Here is an 18,161-nt window from a genome sequence, read left to right as displayed (position 1 = left end):
CCCCATTGCTATCAGGGGTAGCCCATCAGAAGGGACCAAGTAAAGCCTTAGACAGTGACTGTAGTGCTTACCTTATCGAGTGGCCCATTTATTGTCAGTCTGGACATGGGTTTCTCAGGCTGCTTATGAGTAAGGGTGGCAGGGGAGCTGCCAAGGCAGCCCACCAGGAGTTCTGCCTTTTCAGGAGTTTGCCTTTTTCTCCAGCCTATGAACCACATGAAAGGCCTCTAAAAATTCATTGAAGTCGATGTAGCCATCTTTGTTGTAGTCTATGCTGAGGACTAACTTGTCAAGGTATTCGTCACAGTCATCCATGCCCAAGTGAGATGTGAAGAGCTTCCATGTCTGGCCAAACTCCTCCAGAGAAATCAGACCTACAAAGACAGACAGAGGCTGCTTCTCCCAGTGCTGTTGCCCCCTCTTGCACACACACCCTCCTTCACTGCGAGAGGCACCCGCCTGCCGGGGCTTGGGAAGGTTGTGATTTCAGGGCTGAAGGACAGTTTTACTTCAGGTCGCGACATAACTGCTTTCAACAGTGGAACTGAGAAAGCAGTAAATGCTGAGAGTGGGAGAAGAGGCCCCCAAACAAGCCAAGCCAGTGCTGGAGATGGGGTATGTGAGAATTTTTCAAGTTAGGCTCTGTGCACTGTCCCTTATATGGTTACAGCCTGACTGCTTAAATTAGTCTTCACTAAACTGGAGAAATGACATCACTTTGAGTTCCTCTGTATTTAGAAGCCTTGAAGAGGAAAGAGAGTGGGGAACGACAACTAGTACAGGCTTCCTAGAGCTGGCCTTCTGACGTTACCTCGCCTTACCTGAGTGATCTTTGTCTATGACGTTAAAGATGATCTCCAGATCTCTTCTGTATCTGCACAGGGTATCCACCAAGGCTGGCTGAACCTGGTTGTGGAATCACATACGGGAAAGCATTCAGCCCCTGGTTTGAGTTAGTCTAACCAACAGAACTTGGGCCATCTGCATCTATTTTCCTAGTTTGTCAATTTCTTTATATATATATATTTTAAATCCTATGCTGGCCTTCACTGGAATGATACTTTGTGTGCTACTTTGTGCCTCACCCCGAGGAAGAAGCAGCAAAACGCTGTCACTTTCAGATGGCAGGGCAGCGGGGAAAGAGCCCATCCCACCTCCTACCTTCAGTAATTATTTGTAGCAGTAGGAATTATTTAGGGAGGCTGCTGTAGGGCCATGCACTCACACAAAGATACTGCTGTACAGCTGTGAATGGATGTTGCTGCTGAGAGAAACTGTGGTGCTGGCTAAGTATGGAGGCACCACACAGCCACTCGCTAAGGACTGGGCTTTCCACCACTGAGCTCGGCTACCGTTAAACATAAAAAAGTCCATCCACAAATGTATCTTCCTGCTAGAGGTGCCCCAACTGGCTCTAGAGCACATTTGGAAAGCTCCTTGCAAAGCTTTCGGGGTGCTTTGTCACATCTCTTTAGCTACGTTACGGAACGCCCCCTGAGAGGCAACGGGAAGGCAGCAGCAGTTTGAGCATGTGAGTCATCCAACCTATTTTAAGGCTCTACCTTAGCAGGGACGATGACTCGTACCCTGCCAGTGCTCGTTTCCCTCCAGTGACTATAAAAGGAAGCACGACAACCAGTTCAGCTGTAGATGTCTATGCCCGATTGGCCAAACCACTGTCTTGTGCCTCAAGCTGCTCCAAAAGCTGTTCCTCCAAGACTTGCAAGGCAGTGTTTTCCTCCTTACCTCTTTTATAGGTTGACCTATTTTCAAATCGTAAAAACATGACATGAAGTCAACTTCTCCATCTGAGTTCATCTGTGCTAACTGAGACCGCAGCATCCTCCAGGGCAGCTCCAGCTGCAGGACAGACTCCATCGCTGCAGCCCAGTCATGGACCGAAATCCTGCCTGCCAGAAGGGGCAGTTGGTGGTTACCAGCAGTATGACATAGCACACATCAGTCACCAGCCTTCTGCCCTTTTTGAGAAAGGCTGCAAAACATCAACGCCTTCTCCTAACCCTGGGGTGAAAACCTCTGTAACAATGAGCAGCAGGGTTGGACTGGATATTCCCACCGCTCCTATCCAACCTCAACAACTTGGTGATGCCATTATTATGTTCAGCATGTTTTAATACCGTGAGAGAACCAGATTACGCCATGAAGAGTACTTCAGATTTGAGCTGAGCTGTAGTTAGAGACACATATGTGGCTGAAACCCCAGTGAGACAGAAACACCTTAAACAGTTGTTTGGTGGCCAAAGAAATGGTGTCACCATGTTACTGATTGCCTTTATGGGGCACAGATGGCAACTCAGTTAATTAAGAAGCAATCATGAGGACAAGTTGTATTTTTGCTAGAAACCATTCACTCCTTGCTTCTGCATGAAAGATTCATGTATCAACCTACCACTGACTTCTGCTGATGGGTGTGTGTCTGCCAGTGGTATAGTCAGTCAGCTTTCCACAGGTATCTCCCAGACTCAAGACACTAGTTCTCCTTCATCTGAGACTCCAGTGCCCTGTCTGACATCTTCTGAAGACATTCCTAAGTGAAGGTGGTGACCTTTGAGCTTCTGGCACGGGATTTTCCCACCCAAACTCTCTGCTTTGCAACAAACACCATTTCCATAACTGCCTGTGTGGTCCACTTGTTTCCTACTTGCTATGCAAAGCTTCATTCCCTCAAGGCATTTTCTGGGGCTAAGCATTTGCTAACACCCATCCTCCTCTGTGGCTGGGAAGAGCATAAGATCAACTAGCCTCTGCTGCCTCCAGCCCTGGGCAGGACCCCTCTCCTTGGGGTTTGTCCCCTCTGCCCCCACACAAACACAGAAGCTATTTTCCCCACAGCAGCAGCTGGACAGAGAAGGGAGTGTTACCTGTGCCATTGGGGTCATACTGCATAAAGGCACTTGTGAGTTCAGACCTGTGAGCATAAATCTTCTCTCGTAAGGACCTTAAGGCAGATGATTCAATTGTACCCACCCTAGGAGGAAAAAAATGCAGAGCTGATCATGAAAGGGTTTAAATCCTCTAGTATTTTATGCTTTTCAACATTCATTATCATGTTTGTATATCCTTTAATGTGTAGTATGCTTAGGGTCATCCTAAAAGACAATACTGGCGGAAGGGGAAACCCAAACCAACAAAACAAACCAAGCCTCATAAGAATAATCTGAATTAATGTGATAATCGAGTTTATGCAGGTAATTCTAAGCTGCTTTGCTTCAGTAAATCTGACCACAGTGCTAGGCATGGCAAAGCTGTCATGATAAACTTTTTGGACTCAATTCATAACAGGATTTTTCCAGATTAAGGCTGTAGCCTTAAAGCAGACCTGACAGACGCAGGCACCTTGTAAGTCCCTGACAATTGTCTGCTCTAACCACTTACCATGTCTCATTACCTTTGGGAGTGTCTCAGGAAACCAAGTGAAAGCACTCAGAACATGTTTTGTCTGCTGTCTTTTTTTTTTGAAATTTAAAATAGAATCATAGAAGAGTTTAGGGTTAGAAGAGACCTCTAGAAATCATTTAATCCAATCCCCTGCTAAAGCAGGTCCACCTTGATCAGGTCACACAGAAACGCGTCCAGGCAGGTTTGAAAACCTCCAGAGAAGGAGACTCCACACCCTCCCTGGGCAGCCTGTGCCAGGGCTCCCTCACTCTCACAGGAAAGAACTTTCTCCTCATGTTCAAATGGAACTTCCTATGTTCCAGCTTGTCCCCCTTACCCCTTGTCCTGTCACTGGCCACTGGTGAAAAGGAGTTCGCCCCATCCTCTTGACACTCACCCTTTAGGTATTTAATAAGCCCTGATAAAGTCCTCCCTCAGTCTTCTGTCCTCCAGGCTAAACAGCCCCAGTTCCCACAGCCTTTCCTTTTAAGAGAGATGCTCCAATCCCCCGGTCATCCTGGTAGCCCTCCGCTGGACTCCCTCCAGAAGTTATCACTGTTGAGCTGGGAAGCCCAAAACCGGAAACAGTACTCCAGAAAAACAAGGAAAACCAAGGCAAATGGATGGCTATTCAGTTCTTCAGTCAGGCTATAGATTTGTGGCAGGTACTCACATGCTGAGTGAGTACACGCTCACTGCACACCACACAGAGCTTTACCTCTCCCGAAGGTTCTGCCTGCGCGTGTACTTGCTGACTTGATACTGTACGAAGCGAGGAATCAGCTCAGGGTTCAGTTTGATGTAAGCTCCCCGGTTGCTCCCCTCTTCGTAATAGTTAGAGGCAGAAAATATAGTGATAACCTGGTTGCAAGAAACAAAGAAACTGGATTGGCTAGAGCAACACTTCTTAAGACTGATTTCTGAAACTGGCCTTAGAGAAACATGCATTTGACAAAATTGTCTCCACATGAAACCAGAGATCAACAGCTATGATGTTCTAGGCCTGTATTTTTAGCTGGTCCCAGGAAGACCTCGGTTCAGAGGGCTGTGTGATGTAACATGCTGTTTAACACAAACCTCCTTCTAAGACAGACCTGCTTTTCAGGATTCTTGCTGGCCTTCTGATACAGCATGTCAGAAAGTAGGGCCAGAAGAGAGATTATTAACTGCTTTTAGAGCATCTCTTGCACTGTATTTACACATAACTCTCCTAAAGGGTTGTGTTGATGTTCGTTTGTTTTCATGTGAGTAATAGGCCAGTCCCCACTCCCTGAAGCTGCAAAGAATTTTGTCTGTCAGAACTGCACAATCTGTGCTAACATCTGCCTAGCACACGGTTTCCCCAAACCCACTTTAAAGAGGTCATTAATTTGCAGAATACAAATCTACTGTGGATGTGCCTGTGAAATTCACAGGAGAATTCTGCTTTACATGGAAGCATCTTACCTTCCCATCGTGACTGATCTCATAACCTTCTGGCTTGAATTCATGAGACCTGATGAGCATCTTCAGATTATACCTTTCAAACAGCTTGGCAGTGACATCGGGACCAAAGTAACAACCTCCACCTCGACACTTGTTTGGTGTACAGCCATTTTGGTTTCTTGGATCGCTCCAGAGAATGTCAAGGATCTATAAATAGCAAACTCAAGTGAGGACTGACAGTAGGTAAGGACTGACAGGCTGTGGTTGGCTAAAGTACCAACTACAGCAAAAACCCCACAGCACAGGGAGAAAACACCCCTGAGCTTACCAGGTCTTGTGTTTTCTTCCGTGCAGCAGGGCATGCTTTTGGGCTGAAAACTTTTGTTCTACTCAGGAAACAGTATCTATATTTTGGGTGAAGTTGTTTCAGATGGAATACCATTTCAGAAATGTGCCTCTTTTTATAGCTGAGATTTCTGGACTTGGGTAGGTGCATCAGGATTGGTACCTGAGCTACTTCAAAGAGAGCAAGAGCTGCCTTTTTGCAAGTAGGATCTTGAGTAATCAGCCTGTAGGGCTCAAGAGATGGATTTTTTTGGACAGTATCAGCATTCAGCTGCCAAAACCACAGCCCAAAAAAATGGTGCTCATTATCACCAACAACTGCAAAGCCTGACCTATTTAAACTGACAACCACGTCTGTACCAACAGATCCAACCACACGAGGGCATGCAAACACATTTCATACCAGCAGTTTCCTCCTAGGCTTAAGAAAAGAAAACACTGGGTAAATTGTAATCATAAGGTATAAAATCTCAAGCCTTTATTACCAAGTCTACAAAAAGCATCAGAATCATTAATAGCTGGCTTGTATACTCCCAAGACTGATAGGTTTCTTATTAAAGAGATGCCTCCCTCAGACTCAAACACACTGCCTGAACAGAGCACCTGCTTGCTGATTTTGTACAGGAGTGGTTTTGTACCAGCCTGTCTTTGGTTTCACCTACTTGTTTCCATTCCTTCAGGGCAGGGTCTGCAGACAAATTGGAGCCTGACAGCTCAGTGGAGCCGGGTGAAGAGATTTTTGTTTTCCCTCCAATATTCTGGTTGTCAATGTGTTTACCGAGTCTGGTTGTGGGAGTTCTCTCCTTCGCTTGGTCCTGTCTGTCTCTCACTGACTTAGGTGGCCGCATCAAAGATTTCAACTTAAAAAAAAAATTAAATGGAAAGAGTTAGCAGAACATGAACATTACTGAACATGACCAGAACTTGATCATTAGGGCCACCAAGATGATCAGGGGTATGGAACATCTTTCATATGAGGAAAGGCTGCGAGAACTGGGGCTGTTTAGTCTGGAGAATGGGAGACTGAGGGGAGATCTTATTAACATTTACAAATATCTAAAGGGTGGGTGTCAGGAGGTTGGGACATCCCTTTTTTCTATATTAGCTAGCAACAGGACAAGGGGTAATGGGATAAAGCTGGAACACAAAAAGTTCCATTTAAATATAAGAAAAAACTATTTCACTGTTCAGGTGAGGGAGCCCTGGCACAGGCTGCCCAGAGGGGTTGTGGAGTCTCCTTCCTTAGAGGTCTTCAAGACCCGCCTGGACATGTTCCTATGTGACCTGATCTAGGTGACCATGCTTCTGCAGGGGGGTTGGACTAGATCTCTAAAAGTCCCTTCCAACCCCTACCATTCTATGATGGTGATACAGAGGTGTCAGGTGAAAGGTACATCAGTTCCTGTTTCCTGTGTTCAGTAATGAACTCTTATAACTCACAGGTCTGATGGAACTCACAGGTTTGGTGGAAGCTGCAGGTGTTTGGCACTTGTGGAAATTTTGCTTTATAGCCATCAGTGACCAGCATCTTCAGAGCTGCTCTCACATTCTTAACCTGACACACAAGTTCATTCCAAGCCACAGTCAATCAAGGCCTCACTACACAGCAAGCCTCGTCCAGGCTCAAGGATGACACTTAAGAGCCCTGCTACACTGGAAACTGAAAATACACTTCTATCCTGCACTAACAATGAAATGACACTCACTACTCTTCTGATGCAGTAGCATGCTGCTCGGGTGATTTGGCTAAAATAAATGCATAATAGTGAAACTGATAACAGTATAAGGGCTTGATGTAATTTTTTAACTCGGACTCCAACATACACGGGCACTTGCTTTTTTGTAGCTGTGTGCTATGGCCCACAGAATGCCCATTAACACAGACTCTTCTCCAGGAAGTATAATTTCTTCTCATTTTAGATTTTGTACTAGCTTATTTCCAGAACAAAAAAGCCTCAACAACAAAACACACATGCCCCCGCACACCCCCAAATTCTATTCCTCACCAAAGAAAAGGGCTGATGCAAAGTGAAACTCACAACACCGGGTTACCCCCAGTGCACTGACCAGTGAGACCTGTCAGTTGCCAGCTGTACCAATTAAAATACACCAGTTGGCCTTGAGTGGTACCGCCCTGCATGGTGGCTCACACATGTCTCATTAGCAACACTCTTCCGTGGCAGCAACTCTGCCGGGACAAGGAGTAAGGGAAAGAAGCTGAAACACAAAAAGTTCCATTTCAATATAAGAAAAAACTATCTCATTGTGAGGGTGAGGGAGCCCTGGCACAGGCTACACAGGGAGGGTGTGGAGTCTCCTTCTTTGGAGGTCTTCAAGACCCACCTGGACATGTTCCTGTGTGACCTGATCTAGCTGGACCTGCTTCTGCAGGGTGGTTGGACTAGATGATCTCTAAAGGTCCCGTCCAAACCCTATCATTTTATGATTCTATGAATAGCAGGTTGAGCCCGGCCTTGGTGAACATGTGGGCATAACTAAAGCTCAGAGTTAAGACACCTACATCTGTACTTAGGCACCCAGTCTCTGTGTACAGTGTTACAGCCAATAGAGCCCAGTGATGACCAAAAGTACCATGTCTGAGTTAGAATGAGGTGGGCAGACCTCATTCTGCCAGGAGACCTCATTCACTAGGAGACTGGTGGAGGGGACCTACAAAAAAAGGCTTTCTCCAGAGGCAAGCAGAGGCCAGAGGGGACATCCCTAGGCTACAGGGTGTTTCCATGAACAGCACTGGAAATCTATGCCTAAGCAATGTAAGACCTGGATCTCCATCAGGTCTCCTGGATCTCCATTGATTATATGGAGCCTAAGCATCCCCAATCACAAACAGACATCTCAATTTAGTTGTCCAAATCAAGACTAAATTCCCACCACTTCCTACTGATTTGAAAGAGCTACATTTGCTCATCATTTCAGAAAAAGGGAAACATTTCTGTCTTCTAAAAATCCCTGAAAACCTGTAGTATGTGTTCTCTCAAGGCTAAGTCTTGAAAGTTGGACCTGCTGGAAGGGCTCTCCCACCTGCTGCAAAGCTCAGCTGCTGCCAATGCAGCGGCTCACAGGTGGAGAATTTCCCCCACACAATGGATGGCAGAAGCACAGCCCGAAAAAGCACAGACAAAAGGCTGTGCTAGAAGGATGTGACTCAATTGATTTCTAAAGTGTTTAGAAATGCCTGAGAATTAAGTACTTTTCATACTCTCTGGCTAATGCGCATCACTGCAGGAAGGAGATCTCTGAAGTGGTTTTAGCTATTTTAAAGTCAAAAGACCCACGTTATTCTACAACAGCCAAACAATTGGCTTTCCACACCTACGGAAATCTTCCTTTCTAAACTCTGATATTGAAGAAAAACAACTTATTTTTCCCTCGTATGCCATTTCCTTTCCTAATGCAAACAACTTGGATCTTACCATTTGTACTGCTACACTTTTTAAAGAAAACAAAATTACCCCTAAGTGAATATGATCTCTTACCTTATTTCTCTCCAGTGCATTCAAGAAATCCAAATCTGTGGTGTCTGAAATCCCTCCATGTAGGATAAGAACTTTGCTATCAATTATAGTGGCGAGGGGAAGCCAGCTAAACACGTCTCGCAGAAGACACAAAATCTGTTTCCCATGATCCTGTAAAATACACTTGTATTAGACTCTATTTTAGGCAGATTCTGTTGCTTCTAAGTTCCAGAATTTTCTGAAGTGTTTGCTGCAGTCTGGGTGAACAGCTCTGTCCAGGTGACACCCTGAACTGCAACACTGACAAACATGTTCTGACATTTACTGTAGGGCCATTTGATTGTCTCTGTAGTGTTCTGGTTTTGCTTCATGTTTACCTTTTTTAATAGTCTTGAGTGGCCTTAAGGATGTTATTTATTTCACCCCACAGATCCCTGAGCATAAGAGGCTAACACTTAACATTGTTCTGTCAGTTATGCCACTGATAAGCCAAAATAATTTCAACTACATTACTAAAGTAATTCTGTACTACACCTAAATAAACTGGTTGGAAGTTTTCTTGCTTATACAGATTCCATTTTACATGTGCAAGACTACAAAGAAAATATAAGGGAAGGAGCAGGAATCTTACCTTGTACTTCTTTGAAACTTCTTTTGTGAAGCCATACCTGAAAATAGGACAGCATCATGGACTGCTTTTCAGTATGCCCCCTCTGAATTTGTTTCTGTGGTAGACTGTTTGCCAGGAGGGTTTTAGCCCTCTTTTTTCTCCTGCCACTCTGTCCCACCTCAGTTTAAATGTGCCACCTTCTGCTCTGTTTCAAGAATTGAGTTAAACTGGTTTCTTGTACATACAAGAGATTAGGAACAGAATCCAGACTAATAATTACTAAGTGGCCTTTTTCCCACCTAAATGAAACAGCTTAGCAGTTTTACCTTTTAGATACCAGAGAGAAATTTGAAAGGAACCTAACTGATGATGGGTGAAAATTCCCACAAAACCTCCGCAGAGTTTTCATCCTAAATCACTCAACTTTATCAGACAATGTTGTCTATCATGTCTTTCCCCCTCAAAGGACAAAGATTTCAATACCTCATTCCTTCAACACCCTTGGTGCAAGGGACATTTTTACAACACCCTAAGTCTCAGCTTTCAAATTTACTCACTTGCAGCACTGCAAATCAAAATACCCAGCAGAGCCATACACCAGAATACATCTTTGCACTCTGTACTATCACAGATCTACTTAATATTTTCCACTGTTTTGGGTGGGAATTTTCCTACCATGTAGATACAGTAACTGATCTTGCTTTACATCCTGGTGGTTTGGGTTTTTTTTTTAAAATTAAGTGCTGAAAAATGAAGTATCATATGAAATTTATTCTCTTTGATACTCTGGAAGCTGCAGGGAGCCCACTGACTTCAGTGGACTGTAATCAGGTCAGAGACAAGACACAACTCCCATTCAAGTGTCTGTCTGTAATGAGGATGTTCTTTGCCCCCCTCACAAAACTACAGCTGAATAACTAATAAAAACTATTATTTCTGTTTTAGAGTGGCACAGTGGCTAAATCTGCATTCAAAAGCTCCAATATTTCTAATGAAAGGCAAGATACTCCCTCCCACCCTGATCCCTAAAAACCTACCTCAGGTTCATGATGTAGTCTTCATGGTTTCCCCTGTTCAGATGTAAATCATTGGGGTAGATAAGAAGAAATGCAAACAGGATTATAAGTATTTCCATAGAATTTTTCCCTCTGTCAACAAAATCACCATTAAAGACATAAGGGTTTTTTTCTGAAGGCAGACCATTCTACAGAAGGAAACAAAAACAAGGACATTTAGAGACACTGCTATGCTCCTGCAATCAAGGAAATAGCATTTAAATGATATTACATTGCTAGAAAAATCACAATACAGAGATCTAAAACACAGTCTTTCTTTCCTCTTCTTAGAACAACACGTATGAGCCATCAGAGATGACCTCTGTAGCCATTCTTACAATGCCATCTCTAAGCCTTTCCTCTAACTATTAAATTAAATTGAAAGGAACCAAAAGAAACATTATTCTTGTAATAAAGTGTACTTTTCTGTTAATGTAAATGCTGACAGGAAGGATAAATAGAATGGAGTAATTCATTTTGAAGGGAAGATAAGAAGTCCATGAAAAATTATCTTCTGAGACAAGTCTAAAGGCCCTTATGTTTCCTTACACAGTAAGAAGTATTGACATTGTTTGCAGTGTGTGCTTCCAAAATTCCTGAGAAAGACTACAGTCCAGAGGGCATCAGATCTTAATACAGAACTCTAAAGAACTTGATTCCAGTTGCTTTATTTCTGAAAGCATTCCTTAAATTTTACTCACATTGCACTTTGCCCTCACCCAGGGCAAAGACACACTTCATCACTAACAAACCTGAGAAGCTGTATATACAGGTATTTCTTGTTTTTTCTTTCTGAGCATACAGAGCAATGCTCTATTATGAATGGTGATTCATTAAAACCTAGTATTGTGAATTGATGGTATGTTTCATTAGATTAGTTATCAACATGTCAGTGGGTGCCATCAGCTTACAGAATGGCAACAACTATGCGTAGCTTCATTTCCAATCATGTGTATCAAAATTATTTCAATTTTGACTTGCCAGAAATGGGAAACCTTTGTTTTCAGAATTGGAAGTATCAACACAGGAAGTATCAATACGGCATCTATAAAATCACATTACAACTGTGGAAAGCATTCTTAACAGGTTTGGCAGCATCACAAGATATCCCACTTCCTGATTATACCCACTGTGTCAGTGACTGGCATTTCCTATGTACCTATGGCATTCCTGGTGCCATTAGCACCAGGGAAAGCCTTAGAAGGTGCATGATCTGGCCAGTGACTCAATTAAACATTTAATATTAATCCATTAGGAAATATCTTTGTCTCAATCTGCATCCTGTGCTGTTTTGTGCCCCTCGACTCCCACAGCAGCACAATCCTGACTGCAGTAAATACAGCTTGCTTGGATTTTACCACAGCCTCTCCCCAGCTCCCTCCAAGTTAATTTATGAGAGGCCCGTGGTTGCCCTGTTCTCACAAGAGTGTCAGTGACTCTGCTAATGCAGTGAGTTGTAGCAGTTTTAAAAGAGAAAGGACGGATTTTCGAGTGGAACAGACAGCAGAGACTCAGCAAAAACTCCTGGGAAGATGAACTAATAAAAGCTTTCCCTCAAAATCCATAGGCATGTGAATCATCAACAGATTGACAGGATACACATAGTCGCTCTAACTGAAGTCCTCATGGAATGGCCCATCTCCTGAAGCGCTCTCCAGACGCCACCATTCTTTTGGAAGAGCTTACCCACAACTCCTAGTTTCAAATGAGAATTTGTTTTGGATTTCCAACCCTAATGTGACATTTCACTTTTGTTCTACGTTCTTGCAAAGTTATTTCTTTTGGTGTGGTTTCAACCAACAAACTAAATTAAAGGCTGTTGCAGCCTCTGACATGTCAGAGGTAAACAAGGCCCACTAATGATCAGCAAGCTGCTGCTGGGCATCGTTACTGTATCTACTGGGTTAGTTATTAGCTCCCCGTTTTTGGTTTGCATTTTCTACAGCTTTGGGCTATTTCTATCCATAGCATCCATTTAACAATCTAACTTAGCAATACATAATCTAAAATTCAGGGGCTTCAAGGAATTTCAGGAAATGCTGTAATTTAATGGAGAGTAATGCAGGGACTGAATGTACCTTACAAAGTAACTACTGAGAAAAAAAGTAGCCTCACCCAAATCAGTTTTAAGAATTGTACACACTATTAGAACCAGCACTGTATCAATAAGCTGTAGATTCCTAGCTTCTGTATATTTGCTGCTGGCAGTTTGTAAAAGGGCTGTGATAAAAGTTCCCTGGGCAGAGCCCCATGCTTAAGGTGCTCAGTTTCCATGTAGGCCTCCAAAATGCTTCAGCAGCCATTTCACCTCTATGTGGCTCTGCCCAGACCTGAGGTCACTACAATCTTCATGGCACTTTTTAGGATTGTGCCTTCTTGCTTAAGGTTACAGATGGTTCATACTAACTTGAAGGAAGAAATCCCTTCCAACCAAAACAGTTAAGGAAACAGAAAAAATAGATCCCAGAGGCTGATTAGGTTCACTGATCTGAGTAAACTGCTTAGAGGAGACAGAAAATACTGTGCCATTTAATTTGTATATTTGTATTTAAATAACTAAGAAGCTCACTCATGTGCTCTCTATATTCCCAGCCACTTTGAAATGGCAGAATATTTGTCCATCTTATTCAGTTCGGCAAAAGGACTCCTCTAGATGCTTACAGAGAATGACTGGGGTTAAACTTCAGGGACTGTAGGAGTTTTTGCTCTGAATTTACTGAAGTCAGGATTTAGTCCTTGCTGAGATTTTTTTTTTTTTAAACTCTTTGTAAAATTCATGAAAGAAGGTTAAAAGGATCTTATTCTGTTTATTCCTGAAAGAAAAAAATTCAGGCTGACTGCAGTTATAAATACAACTGTATCTTTTATCTTCAAAATTGTTCTCTTTCCCATTCTAGGTTCTGTGTATGAAACCAATCTGTATCATACCTTTCCTCCAGTTTCAAAAAGGAAGATCGTGTAATTAAAATAACAGCTAAAAGACTACAAGACAACGACCAGTGATTGATAAATGCATTGATTGATAAGAAAAGCAGAATGGCTTGATTATAGTTCAACAGGCTTCAGGTATGCACTGGGCAAAACAACCAAGTTTCCCTTCAACAAGTGTCATTTAAAGTCTTAACAAAGTTGGAAGCAGGGGGGAATCACACCTTTTAAACACCTGGTTGAGCTCACTGAAGTCTCTATTCAGTGCAGATGAATGTGTAAGGGTCAGATAGAAACTCTTCCTCCCTACCCCTTCCACCCCTCCCATCCCCGGAAAGCTCAAATCAACCAATGTGTCTGCTAAATGAAAGGTGGTGATTCATGCTAAAGATAAATATGAAACTAAATACAGGGTATTTCCCACATCTTCAGTTAAATATACAATTGTGGAAAAGATAGCCTGCAGCTTATTTTTTATTTTCACATCAGTAAAAGAAAGCTATGCTTTCTTAAAACTAAGTGATCAGCTATTTGAGCACATGCAAACGGTGCCTATTTTGTGTAGACTACATGATTGCTTCCAAGACTTAAAAAGCTTTTAAACAGATAGCACTCTTTTTATTTCCTCTAAACAAATAATAATTAAAACCACTTTGCAGATATCAATGTAAGGCCTAGATGAAAGCTGCTGCATTTTTTCTAGAAGGCAACAATTATCCATGGTGTAGTGTTACATAAGGAACTAAGTTAGCTCCTGATTTTAGAAGACTTTAGTCAACATGGAATATAAAATAATGTCCAGACTTTGGAGACATTGCAAGGAACTTTACTAAGTTTTGTTTCAGGTTCTAGTTCAACATTTAGGCAGAGAAGGAAGTCCTGGATCTCCTTCACAGCAAACAGGAAGATACAGAATCACTGAGTTGTTTAGGTTGGAAAAGACTTTTAAAATCACCAAGTCCAACCATTACCACAGCACTTGACACGCCTACCACTGAACCACGTTCAGATGTACCACATCTACACATCTTTTCAATACCTCCAGGGATGGTGACTTTACCGCCTCCCTGGGCAGCTGTTCCGATGTTTAACAACCCTCTCAGTGAAAATTTCTTCCCAATATCCAACCTAAACCTCCCCTGACATAACTTGAGGCCATTTCCTCTTGTCCTGTCACTTGTTACTTGAGAGAAGAGACAGACCCCCACCTTGCCACAGCCTTCTTTCAGGTAGCTGTAGAAAGTGATCATGTCTCCCCTCAGCATCGTCTTCTCCAGATTCCAAACACTCCCAGTTTTCTCAGTCATTCCTCGTAAGACTTGTGCTCCAGATCCTTCACCAACTTTGGTGCATATCTCTGGACAAGCTCCAGCACCTCAATATCTCTCTTGTAGTGAGGGGCCCACAATGGAACAAACTGTTCAAGGTGCGGCCTCACCAGCACCAAGTACATAGTTACAGGGGTCCTGCTGGCCACACCATTTCTGATACAAGCCAGGATGCCATTGGCCTTCTTGGCAACCTGGGCACGCTGCTGCCTCATGTTCAGCCAGCTGTTGATTAATATCTCCAGGTCCTATTCCTCCAGGCAGCTTTCCAGCCACACATCCACAGGCCTGTAGCATTGCATGGGGTTGTTGTGGCCCAAGTGCAGGAGCCAGCACTTGGCCTTGTTGAACCTCATGCAATTGACCTTGACCCATTGCCCATGGATCCAGCCTGTCCAGGTCCCTCTGTAAAGACTCTGCCCTCCACACCGGCCCAACTTCATGTCATCTCCAAACTTACTGAGGATGCACTCGATCTCCTCATCCAGATCACTGATAACGATGTTAAACAGAACAGGCCCCAACACTGAGCCCTGGGGAACACCACTGGTGACCAGCCACCAGCTGGATTTAACTCCATTCACAACCACTCTCTGGGCCTGGCCACTCAGCCAGTTTTTTACACCATGCAAAGCCACAGGCAGACGGTTTCTCCAGGAGAAATATGGAGACAGCAAAGCTATGACAAAGACATATGGTCCAGGATTTGTGTGTGTAGTACATGTGCACTGCAGGTTCTAAAACTGATAAAACTATCAGACATAAATATGTGTTCTTAAATTGTGAAGTAAAAATGCTCCATCACAAACTACCTACTTACCTTATAGAATATCAGCAAAAGGTCATCCAGGTTTCCATGTAAATCCCCTACAGGAAACAAAATCATTACTTATTAGTCAGTCAGTTAGTCTATATCTCTGTTTATCTATCTATCTATCTATTTTCTCACAAAAAAAAGGAAAAAACTGGAATTATAAAATTGGATATTAGTCTTAGCAAGTTTTCCTTAGCAATTTGCCTTGTATTTGGATTAGCTTCATTTTAAGGTACATGCTGAAGATGCTTGTAAAGTCTGTCAATACTTAAAAGAGTGTACAATTGTCTTGCATAAAGTTTTTGTCTTTCCAGCTGGAACTGAAGATTAGACCAGTCACACAGCCAAAGGTTCACTCAAGGAAATAGGATGAACAAACATATTATGAACCTGAAAAACAGAAAAGTTCACTAAAAGACATTTAGAAATATACCTTTTACATACTAACAGGTTTAAATTTACTAAGCAGCCCACTATATAGAGCACAATTGAACAGCTATCTGATTCAGGGCCAAGGTTTGATTACTAAAGGCAGGAATTGATGAGAGTGTCAAGAACTCTCTATGTTTGTATGCCTCAGTGCTAAGGACACACAAATGAGATCTGGCCCTTTCTGAGAGGTTTGTTTTCATCCCAACACAAAGGGTCACTACAGCATAACTCCTGTCTGCATATGACTGAATTTCATGCTCATAGAATGAACCCTCTAACACCTGTGACTCACTACTACAAAGTCATAGAACAGTTTCAAAACATACCTTGTCATAATATACTTTCACCACCACCCAGTAGGAAAAGTACCCCAGCTACATGTTTTCTGTGCAACTTTTTATTAATTATGAGTCTGCTGAGGTCATTCTAAGGAATCCTTCAAGCTATGATGTTCAAGCACGTGTGTTGAATGCACACGTGCATATGGATGCAAACATTTCAGGTGTGTGTTTTACCTGCATTATTAATTTGAAATTAGAAGAAAATGGGGAGAGAGATACCTCATTTTAAGGAAATCCATATTTTTGACTAATTGTGTCTAGAAATTGGTCTTTCATCTTCTGCAAAGGATCTTTTTGGCTACAAAAGCTATTCATTTAAATGGCAGGAAAGGGACTCCTTTAGATGCTGCTTACATAGTGCAATACAAACATGAAGAATAAGAACATGCTTTGTAGCAAACATCTATGAATCTGTTTCCCTGGTTTGGAGAGGGATTTTTTGGTTTGGTTAACAAGTAATTGTTTCTACAAAACCTCACTTAAACAAACCCTTTCCAGGCAATCAAAGTAGGTGCCCAGTCACATTTTCAAAAACATCATTTGTTTTGCATGTGTCATAGTACTCTCCTTTATATATAACAGCAATACTTTACTATTACACACAGCACACACCACTGGCTGTCAAGAGTTAACGTCACCATTACTGTTGTGTTTTGTAGCTACTGTGTTCTGTGAGTGAGGATACTGCATCTCTTTATTCATAATTTACAAAAGTGTAAGAAAGCATAGATGGGCAATGAGCTCTTTGTTCTTTACCTTGTGACACATCATATCATTCTGTGAGACTAATTTGTTGGTTGTCTAAAGACTGATCTATCCTCTTGGGTCCCTTTAGAAATGAGGGGTTATTATAATTTCAATTTATTCTAGATAGTCATGCTGTCAATGAAAGGTCTTGTTTGCCACCTCTATTAAGCCCTCATTAAAATCATTACTGAGTAAATTATGATTGTAAAGTCTTTTTCTCAGTAAGAGGAGAAAGTGGTGAGACTTTAAGGCAGGGATCAAAATACTTGGTGGCATTTTAGAGACGGAAGTGCAGGAATATTTAACCTACATTACAGTTTTAGCTGAATTAATACTGACTCACTGTGAAATGTTTAATGAGAAAAGGAAAGAAAAGGTGAGAGGCTTTCCCAAAATATTCTTAGTGTGACTCAGCAACTTTTTTTTGGTTCTATTCTACGCATTTAGAGGGAAAAAAAAAAGGCAAAAAAAAGCATTGAGAACTTATTATGGCAGCAGTTGGAAATGTCTCTATCATTCTCTACCCACTCAGAATATTAGCTCGTAGCCCAAAGCAGTTATCTTCTCTGGCATCTTACCACAGACTGTTATCTCCTTGGAGTAGGAAGTTGAAAGATGGGTGATATTTGGCATTTCTTTGAGAACCCTCCTAGTTTCATATAGTAGCTGAAGTACATAGCGGGCATGAAGCAGCTGGGAGGAAAAAAAAAGCAGGGAGAAAAGGCAGACCTATTAGAAATAGCAATATGTCTGTCTGCTTTACTAATATCAGACATGTATTGCCAAGATTATTTATACTGCAGACCTCCAGAAATGATTACAGGCTGTATGGTTTAGTGGCAGGAATCAGGAGTGTTCATTTGCACTTGCTCACCAGTTAACAGATATAGAGCCCTTAATGATCTTGCTTTACATCTTTTCCCATTTTATTTATAGTGTCCTGATTCTACTCTTCCCATCTACAAAAAGGATAAGAGACTGAGTTACACAGCACTCAGATGCATTGAATAAGGTCATCTGTTCAAAGTAACTGGGGAAAAAAAAAAGAAAGATGTAGTTCTATATGTGAGTAAAAAAACCTCAAACGTAAACCAACCAAAAAAAACTCTCGAAGGCCATAAATAATATTTCAGGAAACTGCAAAAGTAATGAGAGTGAAAAAGGGAAACTTTAGCACGGATTGCCTTGTTAAGAGTTATCCTCTTGTTCATTGTGAAGATGTTATGACAATGCAACACTGAAGCTTCTGGTCTCTGCTAAC

The 18,161-nt window shown here is 42.2% G+C and overlaps 1 protein-coding gene across 1 annotated transcript in view; it reads right to left on the bottom strand.

Moving 5' to 3' along the window:
• Positions 1-160: 160 nt before the first annotated feature.
• The window catches only part of PPEF1 (protein phosphatase with EF-hand domain 1), a 30,849-nt gene continuing 12,848 nt past the window's right edge, over positions 161-18,161 (bottom strand). Inside the window, exons 5-16 of the mRNA XM_061988576.1 lie at positions 17,479-17,593; positions 15,387-15,433; positions 10,293-10,459; positions 9,277-9,313; positions 8,667-8,816; positions 5,832-6,029; positions 4,846-5,031; positions 4,118-4,260; positions 2,883-2,989; positions 1,747-1,910; positions 822-906; positions 161-374 (exon numbers count right to left, since the gene is read on the bottom strand). Of these exons, the coding sequence (XP_061844560.1) occupies positions 181-374; positions 822-906; positions 1,747-1,910; positions 2,883-2,989; positions 4,118-4,260; positions 4,846-5,031; positions 5,832-6,029; positions 8,667-8,816; positions 9,277-9,313; positions 10,293-10,459; positions 15,387-15,433; positions 17,479-17,593 (1,593 nt within the window). The 3' untranslated portion in view covers positions 161-180. The remainder of the gene's footprint in view (positions 375-821; positions 907-1,746; positions 1,911-2,882; positions 2,990-4,117; positions 4,261-4,845; positions 5,032-5,831; positions 6,030-8,666; positions 8,817-9,276; positions 9,314-10,292; positions 10,460-15,386; positions 15,434-17,478; positions 17,594-18,161) is intronic.

Source organism: Colius striatus, chromosome 1 (assembly GCF_028858725.1).
Source record: "Colius striatus isolate bColStr4 chromosome 1, bColStr4.1.hap1, whole genome shotgun sequence".
Taxonomy (NCBI): domain Eukaryota; kingdom Metazoa; phylum Chordata; class Aves; order Coliiformes; family Coliidae; genus Colius; species Colius striatus.
Note: the sequence above shows the minus strand (reverse complement) of the source record. Positions and strands in the feature narration are given on the sequence as shown.